The 18636-nt window shown below is 39.8% G+C and overlaps 2 protein-coding genes across 6 annotated transcripts in view; one reads left to right on the plus strand and one right to left on the minus strand.

Moving 5' to 3' along the window:
* SLC9C2 (solute carrier family 9 member C2 (putative)) overlaps nucleotides 1-18636 on the plus strand; it is a 155941-nt gene that overhangs the window by 10236 nt on the left and 127069 nt on the right. For all 5 annotated transcript variants that reach the window (XM_082612957.1, XM_082612953.1, XM_082612954.1 and 2 more), the window contains exon 3: nucleotides 6284-6451. In XM_082612957.1, the coding sequence (XP_082469083.1) occupies nucleotides 6284-6451 (168 nt within the window). The remainder of the gene's footprint in view (nucleotides 1-6283; nucleotides 6452-18636) is intronic.
* On the minus strand, nucleotides 10764-12200 carry TEX50 (testis expressed 50; the record flags this gene model as incomplete). The annotated part of the gene is given in 3 exon segments (XM_082612961.1): nucleotides 10764-10877; nucleotides 10879-10965; nucleotides 11877-12200. Coding segments are annotated over 3 exon segments (525 nt in total).

Consider the following 18636-nt stretch of genomic DNA (forward strand, 5'->3'; position numbering starts at 1 on the left):
CGTTCATGATGAAAGCTTTTAGGGAAATAGGAACAGAAGAAACCTTCCTTAAGGCTATTGAAAACCTGAAGCAAACTTACCTAGTATTGAATCTTAGCTATGACTTGGGCAAATTATATAACCTTTCCATGCTACAGTTTCTTTACCCAAAAAATGGGACTAATAGTCATATCTAAAATCATACTACATAAAAGAAAATGAGAGCCCCAAATCAATATCTGACAGTGTGCCTCTAATACTATTCAAGGAAGGTGGTGTTCTGACTAATTGATATGACTATTGCCATCCTCTTGTTAGGTATTTTCCAGTGTGTGGATATAGGTGTACAGTCTTTCCAGTTTGATGATGTGCTCTAAGATAATCCATTTCTTCATTCTGGTATCATGCTTGCCATGAAATCTTGTTTAGCAGAGGTTGAAGGTGCATCCTGCTTGCTTTGTTCTGCTTATAGTAAAATGGAGAGGAGAGAAATGGAGAGAACTGGTAAATTAAAAGGAACCAGGACTTGATGATTTGGGAAATTCTAAGCTTATTTGGCATTCCATGAAGATGATTTTATAATGGAAAGTATGCATGAACTGGCCAACCTAATTGTACCAATTTGGCAATTATTATTTTAATCATTATAAAATAATGAATTACATTACAGTTTACCAGTAAATTTCTTGTTTGGTTAGTATTGACTCAGTTCCCATGAGCTTGTTCATGTGGGAGAGCAGATCAATTCAGGGTTTAAAAAAAATTTTTTTGTGAGAACATTTACGTTCTACTCTCAGCAAATTTCAGTTATACAATATAGTTATTAACTATAGTCATCATGTTATACATTAGGTCCTCAGACCTTTTTCATCTTATAACTGAAAGTTTGTACCTTTTACCAACCCCTCCCTGTTTACCCCACCCCTCAAGCCCCTGGTAACCACTTTTCTACTCTGTTTCCATGGGTTTAACTTTTAATTTTTATTTTAGATTCCACATATAAGTGATACCATGCAGTATTTGGCTTTTTCTATCTGGCTTATTTCACTTAGTATAATGCCCTTGTGGTTCATCCACGTTGTCACAAATGACAGAATTTTCTTTTTTTTTTTAAAGGATGAATAATTGTGTGCATATATGTGAACACTATTAATTTTAAGAAGCCATTGGCCTAAAATTAAGGGACTTCTGGGTGAAGAACTGCAGGTAGATATCTCTAAAGTAAGAAGATGTATGCCATTTATTTGTGGATGATACTCAGATGGATAGGAAGGAAAATGATTTTCCAGGTGATTGATGGATCACATTTGCTTTCAGGATTTCTTTTCCTTTTAAATACTGAAGAATTGGACACTTTTTATCCAAAGGGAGGAGAATGAAACAGTTCTTACAGTCTCAGCTCTCTGTACTACTGACTTCTGGTGTATTAGGAAGTGCCTTTTTTTCTGTTTGAGCCAAGGACAGGTGTGTGCAGGTTGCAGTTTATTGATGGTGGAACCTCCTCTGGTTCTGGCAAGGCTTTGGTCTCTAAACCTGGCCATACTCAAACAGGCATGATCGGAACTAATTACTGTTTTAAACTCTGTCTTTCCATACAATACGCAAACATTTGTTAAGGATGGAGGACTAGACAGGTCTTGTGCTGGGAACTGGGGAAAGATGAATGAATTCAACAAACTTGGACAAGTTCACAGTTTAGCAGAAAACAGATGTGTAAATAGATAATTAATATACAGTGGGACAGGATACAGTGATAGCTCAGAGGAGAGATTAGTCAACTTTACGTGGAAGTGTTGGACATGGTCAAGGAAGGCTTCACAGAGGAGGCGATATATTGAATCTTTTTTTTTTTTCGGCTGCACCGCACAGCATGCGGGATCTTAGTTGCCTGACCAGGGATTGAACCCGCGCCCCCTGCAGTGGAAGCGTGGAATCTTAACCACTGGACTGCCACGGAAGTCCAATATATTGAATCTTGAAGAATGACCAAGAGTTTACCAGACAAAGGAGGTTTAAGGATTGGTCATGGCAGGCAGTATGGTAACTGTAGTATCAGATTTTAGTGTTACAATATTGTTGTTATTCTGGTATACTTACCCACTATTTTAGGTAATGAAATGCTGGCCTTTTTATGGGTATAATAGTTTTATTTGGTATTTAAAAAATATGATATCAGAGTCATTTATGGGTTGAGAACACTTTCAATGATTTAATTGCTCAGTGTATATAAAAAGACAAACTGAAGATTACAAACTTAAACGGTCCATATTGTGGTATTACAAAATTTCTATTGTAAGAATAATTCTTAAGTTCACAAACTTCCCAAACAAGTAGAATGTGAATCTCATAGTTTTGAAATTGATCAGGAAACTGAAATGGAATCTCTCTCTGTATATGTGGAAACTAAAAAAGACAAATATGAACCAGCAATGTTTTCTTTGGCTATAAAGATTACAACTTACTCTCAATAAAAAGATTGCCATTCTATCAAAAAAGCAAAAAGCTGTTCGGAGATATCTCTCTCTTTTAAAATTAGAGTTGAGGTAATTCGAAGGAAAATATTTGGTATTGGTTTATAACTACTTCCAACTAATATTGAGTGAGAAAAACTTCAGTAGCTGAAAAAACTTGTACAGAAATATCCTGTTGATACCATTGACACACTTAAAAAATCAAATAATGTTTTATTTGCAATTTTCATGATTATACTTTCTTCATTTTTATAGTATTTGTGTTTTTTAAAATTAATTAATTAATTAATTAATTAATTTTTGGCTGCATTGGGTCTTCGTTGCCGTGTGGGCTTTCTCTAGTTGTGGTGAGTGGGGGCTACTCTTCGTTTTGGTGCGTGGGCTTCACATTGCGGTGGCTTCTCTTGTTGCAGAGCACAGGCTCTAGGCACGCGGGCTTCAGTAGTTGTGGCATGCGGGCTCAGTAGTTGTGGCGCACAGGCTTAGTTGCTCCGCGGCATGTGGGATCTTCCCAGACCAGGGCTCGAACCCGTGTCCTCTGCATTGGCAGGCGGATTCTTAACCACGGTACCACCAGGGAAGTCCCTAGTATTTGTTTTTTAATCTTTAATTTTGATTTGTTTTATCTGACAATTTATATTGCTAATAGAATGACAATATATACTTAATATTCCTGTTTGATAGTTATGCTTTTATCTGATATTTTATGCTTATACATTTTCGTATTTAAAGTGTATTAGTGGGCTTCCCTGGTGGTGCCACGGTTAAGAATCCACCTGCCAATGCAGGGAGCACGGGTTTGAGCCCTGGTCCGGGAAGATCCCACATGCCATGGAGCAACTAAGCCCATGTGCCACAACTACTGAGCCCTTGTGCCACAACTAGTGAAGCCCGCGTGCCTAGAGCCCATGCTCTGCAACAAGAGAAGCCACCGCAATGAGAAGCCTGTGCACTGCAACAAAGAGTAGCCCCCGCTCGCCACAACTAGAGAAAGCCTGCGTGCAGCAATAAAGACCCAATGCAGCCAAAAAATAAATAAATAAAAAGTAAATAAATAAATAAAAAATAAAGTGTATTAGTTACACTAATTAAAAAAATGAATTCTGAACTCAGTTTTACAAAATACCAGTATTAATGCTAAGTAAATATAAAATTTATACTTCTATTTTTAATTTTGCTACTGTAATTACTGTATCAGAAAAAAGCAGCATATGCAGAGTTATAGAGGCATGAAACAACATGATTTGGGGAATTCAAAGAGTCTGGTACTGCTGGTGGTATGCAGATTGTGAAAAATATTCTAGGTAGGTGAGTATTTTGCTCCATGGCCTATTACTTGTTTGTGACTATCATCATTGGAGTTTTTGACCTTATTAATGACCTTCATCAATTTATAGCAACCTTGAGAAAAGTACTTATCCTCTCCATGCTTTTGTTTCCTCATCTATAAATGAGAAAAATACTCGTGCCTACGTCATAGGATTGTAGTGAGGATTAAATGAGTTGATACTTGTGAAGCACACAGAACAGTGCCTGCGTAGAGGAAAAAGATTACTTTTCTTCTTATCTGATCTTTTGCCTTACTGTGAACTACCTACTCAGTTGACTCTCTCTATTTAGTAACCAGTAGTCTTCCACAAAGAAATTATTTTTCTCTTAGAACCAATCCCAATTTTTCAGAATTCCATTTATGGTCCCTTTCTTCGTGCTGGGATTTCTAAATGTAACCTTCTGTATCTCCCTTCTGGGATCAAATACTCATTGCCAATATTATGGGAGAACTTTAGGAAAATCCCCTTCTTGTCTGGATGCTTTTGAAATCATCTTATTTAAATGTTCTTCTTTTCCTGGGAAGGCTATGGGGTTCATATAGTACAAAGATCTGTGTGTTTTCTTCTAGAAAACACACCATCTCTCACAAGGGGAAAAAGAAAACATACAATGTTTTTTTTAAACCCATGGTTTAAACCCATAGGTTTTAAATTCCTTGGTCAAAGCCTGTGTCTGTTTAGAAATCATGTTTTCTTGTTTTTAAACTATGTATATTAAAAAATACAAAAAAAATTTAGATGTTACTGCTGGCCTGGCCTGTAACTTCAGCCTTGAGAAAAGCAGTATCAGGACCCAGAATGTCTCATTTGGAATGGCCTCCTGCTCCTGCTATTGCAGTGTCTTTTCCATAGATAGCGTCCCCCTCTCCCAGCAAACCAGGGGCCCTGGGCCGTTTGGCTGAAGAAATGCATCTTTGGAAGGCAGGAACAATGAAGGTTGGTATCTGGGTAATTCTTGGCCCCCCATTTTGTAGGGGCTAAAGCATGATCACATTCTTGGGCCAGTCTTTATCTCTTGGTGTTCTGAAATGTCTCACTGTTGTAACATTAAAAAAAAGAGTTGGGGGCTTCCCTGGTGGCGCAGTGGTTGAGAGTCCGCCTGCCGATGCAGGGGACACGGGTTCATGCCCCGGTCTGGGAAGATCCCACATGCCGCAGAGTGGCTGGGCCCGTGAGCCATGGCCGCTGAGCCTGTGCGTCCAGAGCCTGTGCTCCACAGCGGGAGAGGCCACAGCAGTGAGAGGCCCGCGTACCGCAAAAAAAAAAAAAAAAAAAAAAAAAAAGAGTTGGGCCAAAGAGGGGAGGTAATTCCACTTTTGGCTGATCCTGGAGTAGCTTACTTCATGCTCCTTTTGATTCCTTATTAATTCTTTATTATCCCTTCTGGTTATGATAGCCTCAAGACAAAGATCCTTTACAACTTGGTCTGAGACCCAGGACTGTGGGAATGTGGTAAATAGGGAGCCAAGGGAGAGGTTTCTGAAAGGAAGTGGAGGAGTCCTTGTTCTTTCTTTCCCTACTCTAACCAGTGGCAGACATTTGAGTGCTATTTCCTTTTCCTTATAAACCTTTTATTTGGCAACAGATCTGGGTTTGATTTTGCTTTGGCTGCTTATTACCAGTGTGGCCTTGGGCAAGGTATAGTCTTTCTGATCTGCACTTTCCTCTGTATCCTTTAATGGGGCTGATAATACCTACCTCATAGTGTTAGTGGAAGGATTAAATGAAGTAGTAACCCATAAAGTACCTAGTACTTAATACATTTAATACATGCTAGTTCATTCTTTTGCTCAACCCTTCTTGTAGTGCTACATGCCTCTTTGGCCAGTTAAGTGAATCACAAATGTATCCTCGTGGGTAAGTTAAAACAATCAGTTTTGACTTGATTTTTTTAAACCAGTCTGAAAAAATTTTAAAGATGCCGCCCATGTTTTTCACCCTTACAATTATACCTCATGGTAGTTGCCTCAGTAAATCTAAGAAATAGCTTTCTAATTGGATAGGTCATAATTTCCATTTTAATTCAAATGATTAATTTCCAAACCAAAGGCATACCAGTTGTAGTAATTTGTATGATTGTGTTAGCAATAATAGAATAATTAGAGTTGATGCAGATTCCTTAGACTAAAGTCATAGGTCTAATTGTGTTCCAGTAGATGACTGTTAGGGAGATTGCCATCTTCCTTAGAAGATGTTGAAGAGCTCAGAGTTGAGATTGCCTGTGTTGGTGCCTTGTGTTCATCACTTACTGGCTGTGTTCCTTGGGGAAGTTTAGCTTCTCTGGACCTCTGTTTCCTTATCTGTAAAATAGGGATTATAATAGTTCTGACCTCATAGGGGTTTTTATGAACTAAATGAATTTACTGTATGTAAAGCACTTAGAATAGTGCCTAGCCTGTAGTAATTGTTCAATACCTGATTGCCATTGTGATCTTCTAGTCCATAAAATACCCTAAAACAGCACAGTCTTCTTGACCTGACCATCCTCATTCTGTTTGTTAGGTTACACACTCCTACACTGTGCTGCAGCCTGGGGTCGTTTGGAAACTTTGAAAGCACTGGTGGAATTGGATGTTGATATAGAATCTCTGAACTTCCAGGAAGAGCGAGCTCGAGATGTTGCTGCTCGGTATTCCCAGACTGAGTGTGTTGAGTTCCTGGACTGGGCAGGTAAGGAAACTCACAAGGTAGTAGAAAACTGACTCAAGTTACAGGGTTCTAGGCTATGTATTTAACAAAGCAAAGAGGTGATTAACATTTTCACCTTCTATCAAGATGTTTTATTTGTGGGCCTAACCATAGTCACTGGTGGTGATAATACGTGAAATCGGCCTTTTTTGTTGTTGTTGCTATTTTGTTATTGGCCTAAAACATTGTACTTAACAGAAACTATATTGGTTGGAAGCTGGTTGATTTATCACCTTCTAACAATTTCACCAATAATTTTCTATAAGAATATATGTATAAAATATGTTCAAGGCCATTTTCTGAGAGACCTAGGCGGAGTGGACCATTCCTTAAATGTTTTAAAAAAATGGCATACTTGAGGAATATATTTGATTCCCCAGGTAGAAACAGTTGTAATAATTTAAAATGGTTTGCTAGGCAAAATTAATCTGTGGTGGTAGAAGTCAGAATAGCATGTATCATTGTGGCATGAGGGGCACTTCTGGGGCATAATATTTTTTTCTTAATTTGGTTGCTGTTTACAAGGTGTGCTCATTTGTGAAAATTCATTGAGCTGTACACTTATAAATTTTGCACATTTCTATATGTATGTTATGCTTTAATCAAAGGTCAAAAAACTATGTACTGTTGTTTTTTGTTTTTTTTTGTTTTTTTGCGGTACGCGGGCCTCTCACCGCTGCAGCCTCTTCCGCCGCGGAGCACAGGCTCCGACGCGCAGGCCCAGCGTCCACGGCTCATGGGTCCAGCCGCTCCGCGGCACGTGGGACCCTCCCGGACTGGGGCACGAACCCGTGTCCCCTGCATCGGCAGGGGGACTCTCAACCACTGCGCCACCAGGGAAGCCCACTATGTACTGTTTTGAGTTTCACTAATATTTTTCTTGCATCATTTCCGTAATGCTGTAGAATAGAGCTTAGAGATTTCACGAAGATATACCTGTGTAATTATGTATGCATACAAACATTGGTTAAAAAACTAGTACTAAGGAAGTTCATGGCATTCATTTTACATAGTTATCTGCATTTGTGTTTTTGTAGCAAGCATTTATTAAATACCCACTATGAGCATAGCACCGTTGTGGTACAATTAATTGTTCCTGCCCTCTGGACATTTGTTAGGTGAGGGATGATAACCTACAGACACACTCTAGAGTTAAATAACAATATCAGAAAGACTATAATTAAGGGTTAAAAGAGGCAGAGCAGGTGGTACATGCTATGGGGTGGTCAGAGAACATGAAGTCAGAGCATGGTGGAGTTGAGGTGGGCCTTGAAGAAAGGGTGGGATTTGCATACACAGTGTAAGGGGAAAGGGTGTGAGCAAAATCTTATGAATGAAAGTGACATGTTGGGGAAAAAGTGATGAGATTGCCTTACTAGAATAGCAAGTCATAATTTACACATCTAGGCTACAGCACAGGCAGAAGTACATGGGCTTTTGAATCAGATTGCTTGAGTTTAAATACTGGTGTCTCTACTTGAAACCTATGTGACCTTGGACAAGATACTTAAATTCTTTATACTTCAGTCTTAATTTCCAGAAAAGGGAGCCACTAATAGCTCTTACCTCTTGCGGGCGTTGTTGTGAGACTGAGATGAGATGATATAAAGAACTTAGCACAACGCCTGGTGTGTGATCACACTCGAAGAATGATGCTACTCTTATTACAGTCAGATTATACTCCCAAATGTCAGGCGAAGGTAATTTCATTTCTGTAGCTGTTGGAAGCCATTGAAAGATTTTACGTAGACGAGGAAGGGGATTAGAGTGATATTTCGGAAGATTCATAGGGCAGCCATAAGGAGCTTGCTTATTAGTAAACTGAGAAGGGTACTGGGAGAATTAATAGAAGTAAGGAAATTGAGGGAAGGTAGCACATTTGGGAAGAAAAAGATGAGTTATACTTTGTAGATTATTTTATACATAATTGTCCACTTGTATTGAGTATTTTCTAGGAGCATTATTTCTGTCAATACCTTCGATTTTGTGATTATATATATATATATATATATATATATGCAAAAAGAAAATAGTGAAGAATTTAATTCATCCCTTCATGAATAGTTATTGTAGGTGAAATTCACATTATATAATTTAAAATCCTTTTATTTTTTAAAGATCTTTATTGGAGTATAATTGCTTTACAGTGGTGTGTTAGTTTCTGCTTTATAACAAAGTGAATCAGCCATACATATACATATGTTCCCATATCTCTTCTCTCTTGCGTCTCCCTCCCTCCCACCCTCCCTATCCCACCCCTCTAGGTGGTCACAAAGCACAGAGCTGATCTCCCTGTGCTATGTAGCTGCTTCCCGCTAGCTATCTATTTTACGTTTGGTAGTGTATATATGTCCATGCCACTCTCTCACTTTGTCACAGCTTACCCTTCCCCCTCCCCATATCCTCAAGTCCATTCTCTAGTAGGTCTGTGTCTTTATTCCCGTCTTACTCCTAGGTTCTTCATGACTTTTTTTTCTTCCTTAGATTCCATATATATGTGTTAGCATACAGTATTTATTTTTCTCTTTCTGACTTACTTCACTCTGTATGACAGACTCTAGGTCCATCCACCTCACTACAAATAACTCAATTTCGTTTCCTTTTATGGCTGAGTAATATTCCATTGTATATATGTGCCACATCTTCTTTATCCATTCATCCGATGATGGACACTTAGGTTGCTTCCATGTCCTGGCTATTGTAAATAGAGCTGCAATGAACATTTTGGTACATGACTGTTTTTGAATTATGGTTTTCTCAGGGTATATGCCCAGTAGTGGGATTGCTGGGTCATATGTTTGCTCTATTTGTAGTTTTTTAAGGAATCTCCATACTGTTCTCCATAGTGGCTGTATCAATTTACATTCCCACCAACAGTGCAAGAGTGTTCCCTTTTCTCCACACCCTCTCCAGCATTTATTTATTTATTTATTTATTTTTTGTGGTACGCGGGCCTCTCACTGTTGTGGCCTCTCCCATTGCGGAGCACAGGCTCCGGACGCGCAGGCTTAGCGGCCATGGCTCACAGGCCCAGCCGCTCCGCGGCATGTGGGATCTTCCCAGACTGGGGCACGAACCCGTGTCCCCTGCATCGGCAGGCGGACTCTCAACCACTGCGCCACCAGGGAAACCCATCCAGCATTTATTATTTCTAGATTTTTTGATGATGGCCATTCTGACTGGTGTGAGAAGATATCTCATTGTAGTTTTGATTTGCATTTCTCTACATAAACAAACTTTTAATAATCCACAGTAACCCAAGGCAGGCACTGTTCTCTTCTGTTATTTATAAAGACTGTAGCATTATCTATTACTGTACAAAGGATTGTTTTTTTAAAAGTTTTTTTCCCCTTATATTGATGGGAGGTATATTATAGATCTGGTATATTTTTCTGGGATTCTTCAACATGTTGTTAAGAAAATCTGTCCTAGTCTCTGGCCAGTCTCTCAGCTTTTGTTTGGAAAATATGGAAACCATTCATTAAAAAAAAATTGAGATGACTGATCAACAAAAGTGTGGAATATTTAAAAAAACTGAGGCATCTTATCAACAAAAGTTTGAAATTAAAAAAGTGGTGATACTTAATTCCTCATTTATTTTACTGAAAATGGAAACATTTATACTTTAAAAAATTAATCTGGGGGCTTCCCTGGTGGTGCAGTGGTTGAGAGTCCGCCTGCCGATGCAGGGGACACGGGTTCGTGCCCCGGTCCGGGAAGATCCCACATGCCGCCGAGCGGCTAGGCCCGTGAGCCATGGCCGCTGAGCCTGCACGTCCGGAGCCTGTGCTCCGCAACGGGAGAGGCCACAACAGTGAGAGGCCCGCGTACTGCAAAAAAAATAATTAATCTGTTCCTTAGTATTTCCGTACCATTTTAACAATATGAGATAGGAAATTAAACATCTCAGTGTGGCCATAAAATTTGCTCAGGAAACTGAGAAAAATCACAAATATTATTTAAATCAGAGATTTACTGAAACACTAAATGAAGATTCTGTTCTACAGATTGCTTAATGATTAGTAATCTAATGCACTGAAAAGGACAAAGCATTTAAACATGAAGCAGTGATCGTATACAGTCTTTCCCCAGTGCTTTTAATGAGTATGGAGCCATTTTAGCTGAATAGAAATCACTGTTCAATCCAGACTTTGTTGGAAAGTTTCAGTAAAGAATGTGGCAAAAAATTTACAAAGGATCCCAAAGAACCATTTTTGTCCTTACATGAGTTCTCACAATAGATTTCTTGTGTAGTCTTCATAATGGACTGAGCTATATTTGCATATGGATATGTCTAGTATCTTCTGGCTCCTTCTCCTTCACTCTTCTTCCCCTTTAGTTTTTGGTGCTTGACTTTCTTAGCTGGAGGATGATGGGACACTTGATTCAGGTACTTGGTGATAATGCATTGATGTTGTGGCCGCCAGTCTGCAGTCATAGATGGGCTGGCTTTCTAGATCATTACCAGCTGTATCTAAGGAGGCTTGTTTCTTCAGCTAAAAGGAGAAAAAAAAATATTAGAGATTTTTTTATTACTGTAGTTCAAATTAAATTTGTTTTCTGGATATATACACTTAAACTCCAAATACCACATGTTACTTATTTATGCAAAGAAAAAGTTACTGTAGATGAAAGGTATAAATGCAGAAGAAATGCTCTTTTTTATATGCCCTTGGGTAAGGTTATAGTGATCATTATCACCATTGGCAAACATTTAATAAGTACTTTCTGTGATTAGAGCATTCTGCTGGGAGAAATTATTTGAATATTAGTAAAATATTTTCCTTTAGTAAACAACCTTAAGGTATAATGTGATAAATCGTAGTCATTTTATAAATATCTAATTGTTGTGAAGGTCATTGAGCTTTTAAGATTGCCTCAAAATATGGTGTCACTGGCAAAGTGGGAAATTAGTTTGAGTGCTATTTTCCAGAAAGTTATACTGAAATTAGAAATTAGTTTACAGTCTATTAAAAAAATACATGCCGACTTCTGTATCCTTAGCTTTCTTAGATCGGGAAGGGATCTAACAAGATGTCGTTCCATATCCTTAATTTTATGGATCAGGCAGCTGAGAAAGATACAATGACTTACCTAAGGGCTCAGACAGATACCTTCACTTCCTATGCATTCTACTCATTGTAGCTCACTACTTTCTTGGTGTGTTTCATAACTTGAAATAATCTATCTAAAATTAATAGGTTATTTTAAGGACCTTCTAATTGAGTACACCTTTGCTGAACACCCGACATATGCAAGAAACTGCTACATGCTGGGGATGAATGGTGGAAATTGGGGAGATTATGAAGAAGAATAAGACATGGTTCTTTCTCTCAAAGAAGATGATAATCTTTCTTTTAAACTCTTTGATATTCTATAACTATTATTATTTGCATCACTAATTCACCTTTTTTTGGTGTTTCTTCCATTTCACCCACAGGTAATGAGCAGAGAAAACAGACAGGATTAAAAAGAGAGCTTGTACTAAAATATAAATAAGATGTAAACAACTCTGAAATATATCCATACTAGCAAAATTGTAGCATAGTTTGTCCAGAGGGTAAGGTAGACAGTGAGATGGAGAGGGCTTAACTTTCAAATAATGCATTTCTTCTGGAAAAATTTCCCATCCAACCTTTCTCCAGGTAGTACCATCACAAATGCAGAAGAGCTCCCTGAAGAAGCAGATAAACAACAGAGAAAAAATCAGGGATAGTCCTTGAGAAGGCATCTTTCTTTCTCAAATGGAAAAAGCATTTATTGTCAAAAATTGGTTAGAGACAGAGAAGAAATGCCCTGAGTATTAGTTAACATGGTGTTCCAGTCAAAGCACTGAAGATACTTTTCCTATTCAGCCAAATATACTCTGATGATCACTGTAACATCATCAGTCATAGTCATTCAGGGATAAATTCAGTGATGTCATAAAGAACCACACTGGGGGCTTCCCTGGTTGAGAGTCCGCCTGCCAGGGGACAGGGGACATGGGTTTCTGCCTTGGTCCGGGAAGATCCCACATGCCGTGGAGCAGCTGGGCCCGTGAGCCGTGACCGCTGAGCCTGCACATCCGGAGCCTGTGCTTCGCAACGGGAGAGGCCACAACAGTGAGAGGCCCGCATACCGCAAAAAAAAAAAAAAAAAAAAAAGAACCACACTGGACTGAAAAGGTGTTGCCTAGCTAATCACCTTGGATTTCTTAGGAACACTTTTTCTTGTTTTTCTCCAGAATAGTTTGAGCCTCTTCAGTTTTCTGAAAAACAAATGCTTTACTAATATTTTGCTAGCTAATAAATTTAAATTGTAATTATATTAATAGAATTTCATGGAAACAACTTACCTATATCCTTTCCAACCCCCCCTTTTTTTTTACATCTTTATTGGAGTATAATTGCTTTACAATGGTGTGTTAGTTTCTGCTGTATAACAAAGTGAATCAGCTATATGTATACATATATCCTCCCAAATCCCCTCCCTCTGCGTCTCCCTCCCACCCTCCCTATCCCCACTCCTCTAGGTGGTCACAAAGCATGGAGCTGATCTCCCTGTGCTATGTGGCTGCTTCCCACTAGCTATCTGTTTTACATTTGGTAATGTATATATGTCCATGCCACTCTCTCACTTCGTCCCAGCTTACCTTTCCCCTCCCAGTGTCCTCAAGTTCATTCTCTATGTCTGTGTCTTTATTCCTGTCCTACTCCTAGGTTCTTCAGCATCATTTTTTTTTTAAGATTCCCATATATATGTGTTAGCATACAGTATTTGTTTTTCTCTTTCTGACTTACTTCACTCTGTATGATAGACTCTAGGTCCACCCACCTCACTACAAATAACTCAATTTCGCTTCTTTTTATGGCTGAGCAAAATTCCATTGTGTATATGTGCCACATCTTCCTTATCCATTCATCTGTTGATGGACACTTAGGTTGCTTCCATGTCCTGGCTATTGTAAATAGCTCTGCAATGAACATTGTGGTGCATGACTCTTTTTGAATTGTGATTTTCTCAGGGTATATGCCCAATAGTGGGATTGCTGGGTCATATGGTAGTTCCATTTTTAGTTTTTTAAGGAACCTCCATACTGTTCTCCATAGTGGCTGTATCAATTTACATTCCCACCAACAGTGCAAGAGGGTTCCCTTTTATCCACACCCTCTCCAGCATTTATTGTTTGTAGATTTTTTTTTCTTTTGCGGTACACGGGCCTCTCACTGTTGTTGTCTCTCCCGTTGAGGAGCACAGGCTCCAGACGTGCAGGCTCAGCGGCCATGGCTCACAGGCGTAGCCGTTCTGCAGCATGTGGGATCTTCCCAGACTGGGGCATGAACCTGTGTCCCCTGCATTGGCAGGCAGACTCTCAACCACTGTGCCACCAGGGAAGCCCAATTGTTTGTAGATTTTTTGATGATGGCCATTGTGACTGGTATGAGGTGATACCTCATTGTAGGTTTGATTTGCATTTCTCTAATGATTACTGATGTTGAGCATCTTTTCATGTGTTTGTTAGCAATCTGTATATCTTCTTTGGAGAAATGTCTATTTAGGTCTTATGCCCATTTTTGGATTGGGTTGTTTGTTTTTTTGATATTGAGCTGCATGAGCTGCTTGTATATTTTGGAGATTAATCCTTTGTCAGTTGCTTCGTTTGCAAATATTTTCTCCCATTGTGAGGGTTGTCTTTTTGTCTTGCTTATGATTTCCTTTGTTGTGCAAAAGCTTTTAGGTTTCCTTAGGTCCCATTTGTTTATTTTTGTTTTTATTTCCATTTCTCTAGGAGGTAGGCCAAAAAAGATCTGTGATTTTTGTCATAGAGTGTTCTGCCTATGTTTTCCTCTAAGAGTTTTATAGTCTTGTGGCCTTACATTTAGGTCTTTAATCCATGTTGAGTTTATTTTTGTGTATGGTGTTAGGAAGTGTTCTAATTTCATTCTTTTACATATAGCTGTCCAGTTTTCCCAGCACCACTTATTGAAGAGGCTGTCTTTTCTCCATCGTGTATTCTTGCTTCCTTTACAAGATAAGGTGACCATATGTGCGTAGGTTTATCTCTGGGCTTTCTATCCTGTTCCATTGATCTATATTTCTGTTTTTGTGCCAGTACTATACTGTCTTGATTACTGTTGCTTTGTAGTATAGTCTGAAGTCAAGGAGCCTGATTCCTCCAGCTCCGTTTTTCTTTATCAAGATTGCTTGGGCTATTCAGGATCTTTTGTGTTTCCTTACAAATTGTGAAATTTTTTGTTCTAGTTCTGTGAAAAATGCCACTGGTAGTTTGATAGGGATTGCATTGAATCTGTAGATTGCTTTGGGTAGTATAGTCATTTTCACAGTGTTGATTCTTCCCATCCAAGAACATGGTATATATCTCTCCACCTGTTTGTATCATCTTTAATTTCTTTCATCAGTGTCTTATAGTTTTCTGCATACAGGTCTTTTGTCTCCTTGGGTAGGTTTATTCCTAGGTATTTTATTCTTTTTGTTGCAATGGTAAATGGGAGTGTTACCTTAATTTCTCTTTCAGATTTTTCATCATTAGTGTATAGGACTACAAGAGATTTCTGTGCATTAATTTTGTATCCTGCTACTTTACCAAATTCATTGATTAGCTCTAGTAGTTTTCTGGTAGCATCTTTAGGATTCTCTATGTATAGTATCATGTTATCTGAAAACAGTGACAGTTTTATTTCTTTTTTTCCGATTTGGATTCCTTTTATTTCTTTTTCTTCTCTGATTGCTGTGGCTAAAACTTCCAAAACTGTGTTGAATAATAGTGGTGAGAGTGGGCAACCTTGTCTTGTTCCTGGACTTAGTGGAAATGCTTTCAGTTTTTTACCATTGAGAACAATGTTGGCTGTGGGTGTGTCATATATGGCCTTTATTATGTTTAGGTAAGTTCCCTCTATGCCTACTGGAGGGTTTTTATCATAAATGGGTATTGAATTTCATCAAAAGCTTCTTCTGCATCTATTGAGATTATCATATGGTTTTTCTCCTTCCATTTGTTAATGTGGTGTATCACATTGATTGATTTGCATATGTTAAAGAATCCTTGCATTCCTGGGATAAACCCCACTTGATCATGGTGTCTGATCCTTTTAATGTTCTTTTGGACTCTGTTTGCTAGTATTTTGTTGAGGATTTTTGCATCTATGTTCATCAGTGAAATTGGCCTATATTTTTCTTTGTAACATCTTTGTCTGGTTTTGGTATCAGGGTGATGGTGGCCTCATAGAATGAGTTTGGGAGTGTTCCTCCCTTTGCTATATTTTGGAAGAGTTTGAGAAGGATAGGTGTTAGCTCTTCTCTAAATTTTTGATAGAATTCGCCTGTGAAGCCATCTGGTCCTGGGCTTTTGTTTGTTGGAAGATATTTAATCACAGTTTCAATTTCATTACTTGTGATCAGTCTGTTTTTATTTTCTTTTTCTTCCTGGTTAAGTTTCAGAAGGTTATGCTTTTCTAAGAATTTGTCCATTTCTTTCAGGTGTCCATTTTATTGGCATATAGCTGCTGGTAGTAATCTCTCATGATCCTTTGTATTTCTGCAGGGTCAGTTTTTACTTCTTATTTAAAAAAATTTATTTATTGTATTTATTTTATTTTTGGCTGCATTGGGTCTTCATTGGTGCACACAGGCTTTTCTCTGGTTGTGGCGAGTGGGGGCTACTCTTCATTGTGGTGCGCAGGCTTCTCATTGTGGTGGCTTCTCTTGTTGGGAGCACGGGCTCTAGGTGCGTGGGCTCAGTAGTTGTGGCTCACGGCCTCTAGAGTGTAGGCTCTGTAGTTGCTCCGCGGCATGTGGGATCTTCCCGGATCAGGGCTCGAACCCTTGTGTCCTGCATTAGCAGGGGGATTCTTAACCACTGTGCCGCCAGGGAAGCCCCTGTTACTTGTTTTTCATTTCTAATTCTATTGATTTGTGTCTTTTCCCTTTTCTTCTTGATGAGTCTGGCTACCAGTTTATCAATTTTGTTTATCTTCTCAAAGAACCAGCTTTTAGTTTTATTGATCTTTGCTATTGTGTCCTTCACTTATTTTTTTATTTATTTCTGATCTGATTTTTATCATTATTTTCCTTCTGCTAACTTTGGGGTTTTTTTATTCTTCTTTCTGTAATTGCTTTAGGTGTAAGTTTAGGTTGTTTATTTGAGATTTTTCTTGTTTCTTGAGATAGGATTGTATTGCTATAAACTCCCCTCTTAGAACTGCTTTTGCTGTATCCCATAGGTTTTGGGTGGTCATGTTTTCATTGTCATTTGTTTCTAGGTATTTTTTGATTTCCTCTTTGATTTCTTCAGTGATCTCTTGGTTATTTAGTAGTGTGTATTGGGGTGTCTGTGAACTTATTATGCTTTTAGGCAGCCTCTCTGCTAATGGGTGGGGTTGTGTTCCTGTTTTGCTAGTTGTTTGGCATGGGGTGTCCAGCAGTGGAGCTTGCTGGTCGCTGAGCGGAGCTGGGTCTTAGCGTTGAGACAGAGATCTCTGGGAGAGCTCTCACCGATTGGTAGTATGTGAGGCCGGGAGGTCTGTGGTGGCCCAATGTCCTGAACTTGGCTCTCCCATCTCAGAGGCTCAGGCGTGACACCCGGCCAGAGCACCAAGACCCTGTTAGCCACATGCTCAGAAGAAAAGGGAGAAAAAAAAGAAAGAAAAATAAAATAAAATAAAGTTATTAAAATTAAGAAATTAAAAAACTAATAAAAAAAAAGGAAGAGAGCAACCAAACCAGTAAACAAATCCACCAATGATAACAAGTGCTGAAAACTATACTAAGATAAACATAAAAATCAGAAACTAGTCTGTTGCATACAGCAAACCCCAAGTCTACAGTTGCTCCCAAAGTTCACGGCCTGAATTTTGGGATGATTTGTTGTATATTCAGGTATTCCACAGATGCAGTGTACATCAAGTTGATTGTGGAGATTTAATGCACTGCTCCTGAGGCTGATGGGAGAGATTTCCCTTTCTCTTCTTTGTTCACACAGCTCCTGGTGTTCACCTTTGGATTTGGCCCCGCCTCTGTGTGTAGGTCGCCTGAGGGCGTCTGTTCATCGCCCAGACAGGAGGGGGTTAAAGGAGCAGCTGATTAGGGGGCTCTGGCTCACTCCTGGGGGGAGCGAGGGGTACAGTAGTTATAATTCGAATGCGGGGTGAGCCTGTGGCAGAGGCTGGCGTGACGTTGCACCAGCCTGAGGCGTGCCGTGCATTCTCCCGGGGAAGTTGTCCCTGATCCCAGGACCCTGGCAGTGGTGGGCTGCAAGGCTCTTGGGAGCGCAGGTGGGGATAGTGACCTGTGCTTGCACACGGGATTCTTGGTGGCTGCAGTAGCATCTTTAGCATTTCATGCACATCTCAGGTGTCTGCGCTGATAGCCGCAGCTTGCGCCCATCTCTGGAGCTCGTTTAGGTAGTGTTCTGAATCTCCTCTCCTCGTGCACCCTGAAGCAATGGTCTCTTGACTCTTAGGCAGGTCCAGACTTTCTCCCGGACTCCCTCTCGGCTAGTCGTGGTGCACTAGCCTCCTTCAGGCTGTGTTCACGCAACCAACCCCAGTCCTCTCCCTGGGATCCGACCTCCGAAGCCTGAGCCTCAGCTCCCAACACCCACCAGTCCCAGCCGGCAGGTGAGCAGACAAGCCTCTCAGGCTGGTGAGTGCTAGTTGGCAGCAATCCTTTGTGCGGGAATCTCTCCGCTTTGCCCTCTGCACCCCTGTTGCTGTGCTCTCCTCCGTGGCTCCGAAGCTTACCACACACCCACCCCCCGTCTCCAGCAGTGAAGGGGCTTCCTAGTGTGTGGAAACCTTTCCTCCTTCACAGCTCCCTCCCAGAGGTACAGGTCCCGTCCCTATTCTTTTGTCTCTGTTTCTTCTTTTTTCTTTTGCCCTACCCAGGTACGTGGGGAGTTTCTTGCCTTTTGGGAGGTCTGAGGTCTTCTGCCAGCATTCAGTAGGTGTTCTGTAGGAGCTGTTCCACTTCTAGATGTATTTCTGATGTATTTGTGGGGAGGAAGGTGATCTCCATGTCTTACTCCTCTGCCATCTTGAAGATCCTCCCCAACCCTTTTGAAGTATGGTACTTTCACATCTACTTACAAAGTAGCTATAGCTATATCATTTCATACAACCTAGGATCTGCTTCTGTTTTTTTCATTCTGGAATATCCTTCCCTTCAAA

This window comes from Mesoplodon mirus (genome assembly GCF_964341445.2).
Source record: "Mesoplodon mirus genome assembly, chromosome: 3".
Taxonomy (NCBI): Eukaryota; Metazoa; Chordata; class Mammalia; order Artiodactyla; family Ziphiidae; genus Mesoplodon; species Mesoplodon mirus.